Genomic DNA, 14,083 nt, shown 5'->3' on the forward strand with positions numbered 1-14,083 from the left:
CCTTAAAACTATGGATTGGTAATGAGTTGGATATCTCAGTGACATATGAGTTGTTGTGAACCTTACATCTCCTTGATCTTTTACGAGATCCCCATGAACTCTCAATTATATATGTGTTGAGCTTGTGAACCTTAAAATCGCTTGATCTTTTACTTGGATCTTCATAAACTCTCATTAGGCTAGAGTGAACCTTAGAACTCTTTGATCTCTTACTAGGCTCCCCATTTTATTAGTCATGTTAATGACAACAAAATTCCTTAATGCTTACCATGATTTTCCTTGTCAGCATTTCTTTTAATGGTCACTACCTGCCCCCCTCTGTTTAATCAAACAAAGTACCATGCATTAGGTGCGTTTTAGCTCTTCAACTTTAAAGGAAAACATGGTGGCTATGCATCATGATGCCAAATATGAAATTTAATATTTAAGGAGATTAATCTATTTCCAAGGAAAAAAACTTTGTACTTAGAAAAGGTGTTTTTTTTTGGGAGAATTGGTTCACCATGGACAAAAAATGATGTTGTTTGGGACAATTGATTCACCATATAAATTTTTGGAGAGACTACAAACGCTTGCAAAGACATGCATCAAGCACATTTGCAACTGACTCTATGGACGAGTTTGACTGTCAACATATTGCGTCCTATTGGTATCAAAAGTTGAAGTGACTAAAATGTGGCATAAAATTTATAACAAACAATGACAAGAGATTTGCAAAATATCTCAAAGGACTTACTGGCCAGCATATACTATACTAAAAATGGCTGTGATGATAAAGCCAGGTTGGTCATGAACTTTTGTTATTAGGATTCCTCCAAACCACAGTAGAAGAGCCCATGAAAGATGAACTGAAGCTATAAGAGCACCTACTCCAAGTCCCTTCACTAACCCTCCTTTTGCCCCAAGTTTAAGCTTTTCTGCCATTCCATCAGCAAACTTCAGAATTTGCTTGTTTTCACAAGTATAGGAATAGACAGTTCTGATTTGTGATGTGGTCTGAAAAGTCAGAAAAATATAATTTTAGTATAAGAGAAAGCATCCAGTAAATGAGTCATGTTGGTATTAGTGAAGCAATTATGTGTATGAATGAACAGTTATTAGCTGTCTCAAATAGCCCACAGCCTACAAGCTTATATGTCAGTACACCTTGGAATGATTTTCATATCTTTAAAATGATTTTACTTGTTCACTGAACCATCGATGGAAAAGAAATAGCAATAAGTCTATAGCATCTCAACAGTGATGACAAACAACAATGATTGATTTCCTGATACTGACATTTCTCTCTACAATAAATAATCATGTAGCTGCGATAAATTCTTTTAAGAATCATGTTATTTTGTGAACATGCACTGGTTTTTCCAAGGAATAATAACAATAAGGTATAGATGGAATTCGGGGCAGCCTTACAAGTCAAATGGAGTCGAAGAAGCTAGTCTTTTCCTTGATGTGATACTAAAGCAAGGTTTTTTTTTTGGCAAATAAAGTGTGGCTAATTATATTACCCAAAAAATTTGATTACAATGGAGTGCTCATGCTCAACAGACTAGCTGCAGCTGATGCAAAGTCACAAATACATCATGTATACAAGCCTCTCAAGGCGGTCTAGGGGGGATGGGAGCAAGAAGCCATGGAGCGGGGCTGTATCATCATCTGGGGATGCCTGCCTGCATCATGAAGAACAGGTCCTGGCCTCCCCAGGTCCACATGCAGTGTAAACGGAGCTCCTAACGAGCACAAGACTCGCCCTGCACCTATTCCCACCGTCCACGGAGGCAGTGGATGATGGAGGTCTAGAGCTCTGACAAAGTTGCCTGTACTGAGAGGCTATCTCCGCCAAAAACCTCCTTGCATTGTGCCTTCCGGATGTGCCATCCAGTAAGACTTCCTACGATCTCCCATGCCTCAGAGCGGCCTGCTGCGGGCTCCAGTACGTGGCGGCTAGGTAAAGCCTCCAAGCCAACCACTGTGCAAGAGCCAACCTCAATGATGAAAATCGTGTCTTGTATCCCGGCCTCATACAAAAGGTGACGGCCCTAGCTGACTGCCTGCCAACAGAAAGCTCCCCACGAGATGCATCCAAGGCTAGGAGCCAAACGGTGGAAAACGCGGCATGCTCCTCTCCACACGAGCTATGCTGCCTCGCACAACCAAAGGCAATGATTTGGAGTTTCCAAAAGCTGATGTATGCAGCGTTTGCACCCTCCATCCTGCTGCATCTGAGCTAGCCAACTCCCCACCGCCATGTGCCCAAAGCCATAAGAAATACGATACCCTCCTCGGCCTCCAATTGTCCCATAGGCGGCGCCAAAAAGTCTATGAGACAGAAGGCATCTGTGATGCTGTGCTCCGCCCAGTATTTGCTACGCGAAGGCGCCCAGTCCATGTCCTCCTTCATCAATATATATCTGCCTATCCTGGCTGTATACTCCAAGAACCTCGGTGACTTCTTGGCGACCGCAGTGGCCTGCTCTCCCATATCCATAGGCGCTACTTCCATAACTCCTCCCAGAACACATAAGGGTCCAGCCACCAAGTCTTCCCCTAAAGACCAACCACACGAATCCTCCTCCACGGAAGGACAAAGGTCTCCTCATCATGTGCCCTCTGTCAAGGACCAAACGCCCCCCCCCCCCCCCCCCCCTTGCACGATGAAGAAAGTCTTGTAGGGGGCACCACACACTCTACATGTCACCTGTGGGGGGATACCTGTTGGTGAACTACCGGCCCTCATATCGGCGGTTCAAGCCACTCCTGAGATATCGTTGCATCAATCTCCCTTCTCCTCAGCTCATCTCCTCTCTGACAACCTGATGTCTGCTACAACACCTCCCGATCCACCATCCTGTACACCTCCCCCACCATGTCCTGATGGTACGAGCAGGGCTGGCCTCCCAACCATCTCACTGGATGTGGGGACGCTCGCCAATCTGTGTCCCATCCCGATCTCTGATCTGGGGGTTCTAGACCACCACCTAGTGGTCTATCTCCTCCTGGCAACCTGGGGGGCTCTGAATTACGGCCTTGCGGAGGCCCTGCCACACACGAAGTAGGCTGCGGAGAAAGGGAGATCTAAGGGGTGTGATCTCGGCCATCATGAATATCCATCTCAAGGATGGCTTCAAGTCACCACCGAGCCTCGGCTTGCACTCCTGGAGACCCTCCTGCAATAGGACCTTCTAGGTCTGCCCTCCTGGTGTGAGCCCACGGACTACTAGCTTGCCCAAGAGGACCAGGCTCTGGAACTCTGGGTCTATGATCCCAAGTCCCCCCTCAAACCGATGCCAGATGATGGTCGTCACCCATGCCACCTTGGCCCAAGAATCCTTGGAACCATCTGACCCAGCCCAGAGAAAATTCCGCACTAGGCGGCGAAGTTGAACTACGCAAGGCAAGGAAAAGCACCAACTCAAGGTAATGTACCAAGCTATCACTAGAAGGACCTAGTTGACCACCAGGGTTCAGCCCACTAAGGAAAGGCGGGCATTACTCCAATAGGTCAACTTCCGCCTGATAGAGTCCAGGATTGGAAAAACTGCTGGGCAGGAGTGATGTCGAGTCCCACATGGAATCTTAGGTATTGGACGGTCTACCCTCTGCATACCCATCTGAATCCCAAGTGGACGCCCCACTCCGTGCTAGAGTCTGGGTCCATAAGGAAACCAACCAACTTTTGCCATTTGATTTTCGCTCCCGTTGCAATGCAAAACACCTCCAAAGCTAGTCACTATCTCTCCGGCATCAGCTCATCGTCCTCTATATAAAGTGTGGTATCATCTACATACTCTGAGTCTAACAACTCCGTCTCCTCTCTCACTGGAAGTCGAAGGCCACATAACCCGCTCACCCGTGACCTGAGGAAGTAAGACATCACATCTGCAAAGAGTAGGAACAAATACGGGGCCAGAGGACGGCCCTGGTGGACCGATCTCTCCAACCGGAACTCCTTCCCCCTCCTACCACCTATGAGAACCCTGCTAGTAGCCGATCTGTAAAGTAGAGACCCCACGGATCCATGCCTAGGGGAAGCCCAACCTCACCATGGTTCCCTCCAACAAGTGTCCCAATCCACCCTATCATATCCAAGTTCAGGAGAAGTATAGTCAATCCCTGACTACTGTGCTGGGCCCACTCAGTCGCCTCAAAGAAGGTGAAGACATTGTCTAGGATACTCCTATCCTAGACAAAACTTGTCTGTGTGTCGTAAAAGATGTCTGGAAGCATGGGGAAGAGTCGCCTACCAACCATCTTGGCCAGTGCCTTATTGGCCACTGACAACAAGGTGATCGGTCTCCAATGCAATAGCTCCAGCCGGTCTCCCCCTTTGGGAAGGAGATTGACAAGACCTGCCACCAATAGACTCCCTACCATCCGTCCTGAGCTGAAAATCTCTTGAAAGGCCAACAGTAGGGGGTCCTTCACTACCTCCCAGTAGGTAGTGAAGAAGGCCTTAGAAAGACCCCGTCCTCTCCTGGGCATTTCTGCTCGTCGTGTGCATGGAAATCCTCCTCTACTTCCTTCTTTGTGACAGGATCTAGGAGGGAGCGTACCATCTCCTCTATGATGAGGGACAAGATGTGGTCCTAGACCTGCTGTCCACAGCACTGTCCTCTAGCTAAGACTGTCTCCTACTAGAAAAGGTGTCTATAGTAGTCAGTGGCAATCTCTATCACCTCATTTGGGCTAGAGCGAATCCTCCCATACTAATCCCGGATGCTGTGTATCTACTCCCCTGAGGTGCGGGGCTGAAGCACCTAGAAAAACTTCCTACACATCATGTCCCCCTTCCGCACCGAAAAAACTACAGTACGGTGGCAAAGCATTTCTCACATGCTTGTTACACATTAGCACCCATATTGGCATGTATGTCTAATAAAGCAGTATAGGAGGAATTCCCTAAGAGTTGGTCAAACCATACTATAGTCCTACTCTTTAAAAGTGATGATCCTTTGGTCCCCAGTAACTATAGGACAATCATAACATCCTAGTGGAGGATGGGATATGTCAAGTCTAAGGCCGTGAGCCCAAGACGGAGGAGCGCTACATAGGCAAATGTACAATGTGGTATGACATACAAGGGAGTTATCGTTGTCTCTTCCACGAGGGCTTTGGACCTTTCCACCATGTTATGAAGTATGAGAACCAAAGATGTCTTGGGCTCTTCATTCTAGAGCCTTTTTTTTTGCAAATAAAGTGTGGCTTTTTATATTACTTCAGAAAAGCCTTGAATACAAAGAGGCTTCTCAAGGCGGTCTGGGGGGGGCGTGGGGGGGCGTGGGGGGGTTATGATAAACCTGCACTCGTTACGCACTCAACACGACACAGAAAGGTAACACGATATGAGCTCAAGGTATACTCTTGTATTATTCAATCCAAAAAGCGGGACAACATAGACACATCCTAGGACTACACCCTCGTGACGCCGCACATAAGAGGGTTCACCACTGGGCATAGGGAATCACACGTAGAGTAGAAATAAGGCAGAGCTTTGAGTCACTACTACTCCCTATATAGGTGCAATCGGTAGCAACGGCATGGTATAGCTACAAAGCCCTTACACTCACCCCCGCTTACTGGATTGCTGACCTCAGCAATCTAAGGGTAGCGTTTGTTATTTGACTCATCCGGGGTCTTAACGCAGCTTTTCCTATCAAGCTTGTCAGTGTTTGCCGGTCTAAGGGACCGTGGGGTCTTAACACAGTCTATGCTATCAAACTGGCCAGTGTCTACCACACTAGGACGTTGGGGCTTTTTATTTGCTGGAGTTATTTTTTATGATTGCTACCATGCGGGTCCACCCTCGACTCGATGACATTTGAGGAGTGGGGCACGTGTGGATCTATGCTTGAGAACCGCATTATTTGTTGAAGTACTGGAAAGGCTCAAGGGTCGTTGGAAGGAGCTGGGGGGTTCTCCTCGAGCCAAAGGGCGAAGGCATCCTTTCCACGTTCGCGGGCCTCTGCTTCTGAGATCCAAGTGGCCTCCTTGAGTGGACGCCCGCACCACTTGGTGAGGTATTCGGGGAAGCCTCTTTGTTCCCGGCGTCGGAGGAATGCTTCTATTTCGAAGGGACCGTTGGAATGGAGCATTGGTACGCGCCGTCCCCATTGGTTGTCGGGATAGAACCTACGCAGAAGACGAGCATGAAATGCGTTATGAACACAAACACTGTCTAGCAGGTCCAGCTTGTAGGTGACTTCGTTCAGCACTTGAGTGATTCGGTAGGGTCCATAGTAACGGTGATTGAACTTGGGGGTCATGTTTTTGGGAAGTGACATATTCTTAGAGCTCACTAGGACCATGTCTCCTTTGGCGAATAGTACAGCCTTTCTCTTTTTGTTTGCTTGCTCTGTCATGGTGATCTTGCTCTGCTCTAGGCTTTGCTTAGCTGCTGCATTGCGGTCTCTCCATTTCTTCAAGAATTCTTCCGCATCTTGATCTTCCGCTTTGGCCGCTCCGGATGCTCTATAAAATGGTGTAATGACTTCTTTTCCTGTTGCTAACTCGAAGGGGGTGTACCCGGTTGCCGAATGTATGGAGCTATTATAGTGGAATTCCAAAACATCAAGGTACAATGCCCAATCTTTCTGGTCCACTCGGGCATAGCTTCGGAAATAATCTTCGATGCCTTGATTGACTCGTTCTATCTGTCCATCTGTCTCTGGGTGGAAGAATGATGAGAATCTCAATTGTGTTTCCAGAGTCTTGAAAAGTTCCTTCCACATGTCGCTCATGAATCTTCCATCTCTATCTGATACAATAGCCAGCGGTAAGCCATGAAGTTTGAATACATGTGTGAAGAAGAGGCGTGCTACCTTCTTGGCATTCAGTGGTAGTTTGGCTGGGATGAAGTGAGCTTGTTTGGAAAAACAGTCCACCACTACAAAGATGATTGTGTACCGATGGGACTCAGGCAGTTCCACAATGAAGTCCATGCTGATGACGTCCCAAGGGCTGCTGGGTACTGGTAATGGCTGTAGTAGACCTGCTGGTCTTGATCGTGGTGCTTTGACCATTTGGCAAGTGGGGCAAGTTTTGATGTAGTCTATTACTTCTTCCTTCATGTTTGGCCAGAAGAACTGCTTCCTGAGGGCCTCCAAGGTCTTGCTTTGCCCTTTGTGGCCTCCAATCTTGCCATCATGTATCTCATGCAGTATGAGTTTCTTCAACTCCACATTGTTAGGGATATACAATCTCTTGCCTAGAAAGAGGATACCTTCCTCTAAGGTGTACATTCCATGTGGGGTCTTCTCTGCTTCCACATCTTTGATTATCTTGTGCATTTCTTGGTCTTGCTCTAGGGCCTCTTTGACGAGTTCTATGAAGTTGCTGCTGACCACACTGACAGCTTTTAGGTCAGCTTTCCGGCTCAAGGCATCTGCTATCTTGTTAGTGGAGCCGGGCTTGTGTTTAATCTCCAGGTCGAATTCGGCTAGGAAGTCTAGCCAGCGGGCTTGCTTTGCCGATAACTAGGGCTGAGATTGGAAGTATTTGAGGGAGATATTGTCGGTGAAGATGACTGTATGCTTGTCTTGAACATAATGCTTCCATTTTCTAAGGCAGTGTATGACTGCCAACATTTCCTTCTCATGCGTGCTCCACCTTGTTTCAGCACCGGTGAACTTCTTTGACTCATAAGCAATGGGGTGACCCTCCTGTACCAGGACACCTCCTATGCCGTAGTCGGATGCATCTGTGGAAATTTCAAAGGGTTTGGTAAAGTTTGGCACCTTTAGAACGGGAGTTTGGCTCATGCACTTCTTCATCTGCTCAAAGGCTTCCCGTTGCGCGTTCCCCCATGTAAAAGGGTGATCTTCCTTGGTGAGGTGGGAGAGAGGGGCAGTGATGAGGCTGTAATCTTTTATAAATCTTCGGCAAAACACTGTGAAGCCGAGGAACTCCCGCACTTCTCTTACATTCTTGAGTACAGGCCATCTTTGGACGGCTTCCACCTTCTTAGGATCCACTTTGATTCCATCTGCTCCTACAATAAAGCCTAAGAACTCCAACTCTTTCACTGCAAACTCACATTTTTCCGGCTTGGCATATAACTGATGCTGCCGCAGTTTCTCAAAAACTCCGCGTAGGTGCTGCTTATGTTCTTCTAATGTTTTGCTGTAGACTAGGAGGTCATCTATGTAGATAATGACAAAGATATCTATCTCCGGTCTAAAGACTCCATCCATGAGGCCACAAAATGTGCCTGGCTCATTGCTTAGGCCGAATCCTAGTACTAGCCACTCAAAACTACCATATCAGGTGCGGAATGCTGTTTTGGGGATATCTTCTTCGGCTATGCGGATTTGGTGGTATCCTGATCTAAGATCAATACGGCTGAAGTACTTGGCCCCGTGTAACCTATCTAAGAGATCTTCCACTAGGGGCATGGGATATTTGTTTTTTATGGTGATTTTGTTAAGGGCCCTATAATCTACACAGAGTCTAAGTCCCCCATCCTTCTTCTTTACAAATAACACTGGGGCACCAAAGGGGGATTTGCTAGGGCGGATGAATCCTTGTTCTTCTAGTTCATGCAGTTGCTTCTTCAGTTCCATTAGTTCAGTGTGATTCATGCGATAGGGAGCTCGGGCTAGTGGGGCAGACCCTGGGATTAGCTCAATTTTGTAATCTACATCTCGCTTGGGTGGTAGACCTTTGGGCAGCTCGGCTGGCATCACATCTTTGAACTCTTCCAGTATTTCTGCCACCTCTGTTTTCTTGTTCTGTTGTCTGGGTTTCTTGCCACTTTCTTCTTCTTCAATCGGTCGGATCATACATAGATAGACCATATCTCCTTGTTTGACTGATTTTTCGACTTGCTTGGCACTGCAAGTCATGATACGTGGCCTGATAACGATCCCCTGGACCGGTTCACTTTGGGTTTGGCCCTTTGGTTGGGTTGTAGTCTGTTTCATTGTTGGGCATGATACTCCTGGCTTATTCCCCTTCATTTGCACTTTGATTGGGGTCCTGCCAGGCAGTTGCATTCTTTCACATGGTACTCTGACGCCTTCTCCTTGCATATCTAACATCATTTCATTTACACCTTTACCAAACATTGCAATGACATACTTGTCATAGAATTCCAATCCCAGTATCACTTCAAAATCATCCATGGGGATTACTAAGAAGTTGAGTTTCGCCTTCCACTTGTCGGCTGCTACTTGGACTGCAAAGACTTGTTTCACCTCCTTGGCTTCTCCTTGTGCGAATGTCACTATTAATCCTTCTGGGGCCTTCGACAGTTTTAATCCATGTTTTGCTGCGCACCCTGGTGTCATGAAGTTGTGTGTTGCTCCTATGTCCACCATGATAGGTTGGTTCCCCTCGCCCACTCGGCCTTTGATGTATAGATGGTGGACTGCTGCTACTCTGGCTGCCATGCATTGAGGTCGGGCGCTAACTGACCCTACCCTTGGGTGGTCCTTGCTTTCTTCACTCCCATTAGGGATTTCCTGGATTCGTGGTGGTTGTAGTTCTTCTCCTCCATATGCACTAGTTGCATCCACCCTTGATCCACTTGACGAAGCTGTATCTTCTATTGGGCATCTGTTTTGGTAGTGTGGACCTGTGAAAAGCCTCCTCTAAATCCTTCTCTGTGAAGGGGGCTAGGAGGAAGCGTCCCATCTCTGTGACGAGGGACGGAATGTGATCCCAGACCTGTTGCCTGCAATGCTGTCCTCTAGCTGAGGCTGTCTCCTGTTGGAAAAGGCTTCAGTAGTAATCGGTGGCAATCTCCATCACCACGTCTGGGCTAGAGCGAATCCTCCCATACTGATCCTGAAGGCTGCGTATCTGCTCTCCTAAGGTGCGGGGCTGATGTGCCTGAAAGAACTCCCTACACATCGTGTCCCCCTTCCGTGCCCAGAGGGCTACTGAGGTGCGGAATGAGAACTTTGAGCGCATGTCCTCTAGGCCTGTGATGGCTGCTTGTGCGCGCACCTCCTATGCGTGGAGGATGGGGTCCCCTTGTGCCTCCTGTAATAATCTTTGCGTGGCTGCTAGGTCCCACCGGAGTGCTCTCTCCTCCTCCCAACACTGCTACCTGGCCTGTATGGCTGCCTCTTGGCAGATTCTACTCGACTCGGCTAGGACCTCTACAATCTCCTTTACTATCTGGTCCCTCCTATCCCACTCTTTGGTCCAAATCTGCTCTATCTGTCTCGCCACCTCCTCCCGGACAACGTGGTACCAGCCAACTGCCCTATCTGGCCTCTACGAGAGCATCCCCACTCTCCCACGTAAAACCTGTCCAACCGCTCCAGCAAGACTCCGCCTAGCCACCTATATCCCCAAGAGAAGTCCAACGACATTTCCCTCCTATGGAAAGCTGGGTCTCTCAAAGCATCGCGAGCTCCTACTGCCAGTAGAAAGACCTCCACGCCTCCTGCTCCTCCCCAGCCATGCCCTAGTAGTTTCTTCCTCTACCTTGTTGGTCCTCTAAGGCCTCCAGGTTGTTGAAGTCTCCTCCAACAATCCAGGAGTCCACCTCTGGGAGTCTTGCAACCTCCACCCAGAACCTGCTACGTGCCCTAACCTCAGCAGAGACGTAGACATTGAGGACTCCGAGGCACGAGTCCCCAATATCCAACCTAACCCATAGAACACTCCCTACCACAATCGCCCATGATCTCGTACACGGGTAGTAAGGCTCGGGCCAATAGAGGTGCATACGCCTCCACTCCTACCGTGGGCACCGATGGCATACTCCCAGTAGGTGTGTGACCTGCCTGGGAGAACCTTCCCTACCTAATGGGCCTGGGCGGGGATGAGCTTGTGCTCCTGCAGAAGTAGAATGTCGATTCGTCTAGCAAGGGCAGGCTGCAACTTTTGCCGAACAATCAACTTCCTGGAACCACATGCCCCACTGTAGTGGAGACTATTTACATTTCAACATGCAAGATATAAGCTCATAGGGAAACTTGTGACTAACCGAACAGGCATCTGTTCGGTGTGGAAGCTGCTGATGGAAAGGAAGCGCTATGGGGCATGCAAATACGCTTTGCCACAAGCCTGGACGGCGAGCTCCAGTCCCCCATGGTGGCCCTTGGACGGACCATAGGGGTGATAAATGCTCCAGGTGGTACTATCAATGTATCTGTCAGCCATGATGAGAGTCAAGACTCTGTACACTGGTAGAAACGAGCCGCCTGTGCCAAGGGCCACTCGATCACATCCACTAGAGCTCTCCACTGTGTGGAGGGGCTCGAAAAATAATGCTCAAGTGTGGGACCTCAGCACCAGCCCACCAGTTAATGTCTATCATGCAACCTGGCCACTTCTGTGAAAACAGTGCTAGTTCTTCTCCCATCCTCTAGGAGATGTGGTCCGCCACCTGACTCTTCACCTCCTCCTCTATCTCTGTCGTCGTTCGATCCCCTGAGTGAGAGGACTGAAAGAAAAAAACCTAGTTTGGTCCATCCGCTGGTGCTAGTAGATGGACCTTGCCTGTGACATTAAAAGTGATATTTAATGTCACATTAAGGTCATAAGTGTGGAATGTGACATTAAAAGGAATATTTAATGTTACATTAAGGTAAATTTAGGGGAACATGCACGAGAAAGACCGTCCGGGCTCTTGGGCGCCCGAACGGGGTTGAGGGGAGCCTAGAGGTTAAGGGAGTCCAGAAATAGTAGGACTCCAGCAAGTTGACGGCTGGCAAAGAGATAAGCTTGAGGGCCAGCACTTATCTAGGCGTGGCTGGGAGGTGAAGAACACTCGTGCTTCCGTCAGTATTAAGAAATCTGTCTCCGTCACCTAACATTGCTATGGGGATTGGAACCATCCTTAAAACGTAGCTATCACCATAATACACTGGAATTTGAAAGGGATGGTAAGACTTTTGTCATTCAAGGTGAACATGAAGTATCTGATAATCCTTTGCTGTGTTCTACTGAAGTTCAGAAGCTGATAAAGAAGGAAGTTTGTGAGGTATATATGCTATGGTCTCTTCCGGTACAAAATACTTTTACTTCCTGTAATATAAAGCAACAATTTTCTTATGTTTGCGAATTGAATGTAAATAATGAATTGAACAGTTTATTAGATGATTTTAAAGATGTGTTTCCTTCTGATTTACCAAGTGGCCTTCCACCAGATAGGGGTGAAATAAATCACCCAATTGATATAAATAAGGATACACACCCAATTTCAAAACCACCGTATAGGTTAAGTGAAACACAGCATCAAGAAGTTGAGAGACAAATTAAGGATTACCTGGATAAAGGGTTTATTCAACCTAGTAATTCACCTTGGGCTTCACCAATTTTATTGGTAAAGAAAAAAGATGGTTCTATGCGACTTTGTGTTGAGTATAGAGCACTTAATAAAATAACGGTGAAGAATAAATTTTCTATGCCCAGAATGGAAGATCTTTTTGATCAATTGCAAGGGGCAAAATTCTTCACAAAGATAGACTTAAGATCAGGTTATCACCAAATAAGAATTAAGGCACAAGATATTTCCAAAACGGCATTTCGTACTAGATACGGGCATTATGATTTTTTGGTGATGCCTTTTGGTCTCACTAATGCACCAGCTACCTTTATGAAGCTGATGAATAGTGTTTTACGGCCCTATCTAGGACATTTTGTAGTAGTCTTTTTGGATGATATCTTGATCTTTAGTAAATCAAGAGAAGAACATTTGGAACACTTATTATTAGTATTCCAACTGTTAAAAACACATTCCCTTTATGCGAAGAAAACTAAATGTGAATTCTTTGCACAGGAGGTCAAATATTTAGGGCACATAATCTCGAAAGAGGGAATCAACATGGATCCAGAAAAAGTAAGGGCAATTATTGAATGGCCACCTCCACGGAACCTGGAAGAGCTGCAGATCTTCCTAGGTTTATCTGGATTTTATCGTAGATTCATTCGAGATTATGCCAAAATAGTTGTTCCAATGACAGACCAACTTAAAGGGAAAGGGAAAAGTTTTAATTGGGGAACAGACCAAAATGAAAGTTTTCAAAAACTTAAGGTAGCTATTGCTACAGCTCCAGTATTATTAATAATGGATCCCAATAAACCATTTGTGGTTGAAGCTGATGCCAGTGATAAGGCAATAGGCGCGGTCTTATTACAAGAAGGTCGACCAGTTGCTTTTGAAAGCAAGAAATTAGATCGTGCAAAACAGAATTATTCTGTTTATGAGAGGGAGCTGTATGCAATAGTACATGCAATGAAGAAATTGAGGTACTATTTGTATGGTGCCAAGCTTTTGATTTTATCGGATCATGAAAGCATTAAGTGGCTTAATGATCAACCAGATTTACATGGGCGTAAAGCCAGATGGGCCGAACTCCTCCAAGAGTTCGACTATGAAATAAGATATAGAAAAGGAAAGTATAATATAGTAGCTGATGCACTCAGCAGAATGCCCATCATTAATGAATTGAGTTTTACTCAGTTCACTTCCAGCTTGCTTGAATCTTTAAAAGGGAAATGCCAGGTTGATCCGGCATATTCCAACATATGGGAAGCAATAAAAAATGGGGATCCAAATGAAAGTGCTTCTACTGAGGAAGGAATATCTGAGGATGTTCAATTAGCAAATGGAGCATCAGGGGTTGCTCAAACTGGATTCAAGTGGAAGAATTTTACCATTGATAATGGTTATTTACTCTACAAGGGTAGGGTATGTGTCCCGAAAGATATAGAAATAAGGCGCCAGATACTCTTTGAGTGTCACGATACCCCTAGTGCGGGACATCCAGGAGTTAATAAGACTTATAGTCTTATTAAAAGGCAGTTCTATTGGCCTGGAATGAATAAGGACGTCCTTGACTATGTGGTTAAATGTAATAAATGCCAGGTTAATAAAGCTGAAAAATTAAAAATGGGAGGACTTCTCCATCCATTAGAAATTCCTTCGGGAAAATGGGAGAGTATCTCCATGGATTTTATTGTTGCTCTACCTAGAACACAGAGGGGGCACGACTCTGTGTGGGTAATTGTGGATAGGTTAACCAAAATGGCTAGGTTTATTCCAACTTCAACTGATGTTAAAACACCAGAATTGGCTAGATTGTTCGTAGAGAACATATACCGATTGTATGGCCTTCCGGAAAATATAATT

At 46.5% G+C, this 14,083-nt stretch overlaps 1 protein-coding gene across 2 annotated transcripts in view; it reads right to left on the reverse strand.

Annotated features, from left to right (window-relative positions):
- LOC148020972 (ABC transporter B family member 19-like) overlaps positions 1-14,083 on the reverse strand; it is a 174,099-nt gene that overhangs the window by 126,752 nt on the left and 33,264 nt on the right. For both annotated transcript variants that reach the window (XM_087698809.1, XM_087698810.1), the window contains one exon: positions 737-996. In XM_087698809.1, the coding sequence (XP_087554935.1) occupies positions 737-996 (260 nt within the window). The remainder of the gene's footprint in view (positions 1-736; positions 997-14,083) is intronic.

Source organism: Lygodium microphyllum, chromosome 18, assembly GCF_053477565.2.
Source record: "Lygodium microphyllum isolate KBCC chromosome 18, Lygodium_microphyllum_v1.1.10, whole genome shotgun sequence".
Lineage (NCBI taxonomy): Eukaryota > Viridiplantae > Streptophyta > Polypodiopsida > Schizaeales > Lygodiaceae > Lygodium > Lygodium microphyllum.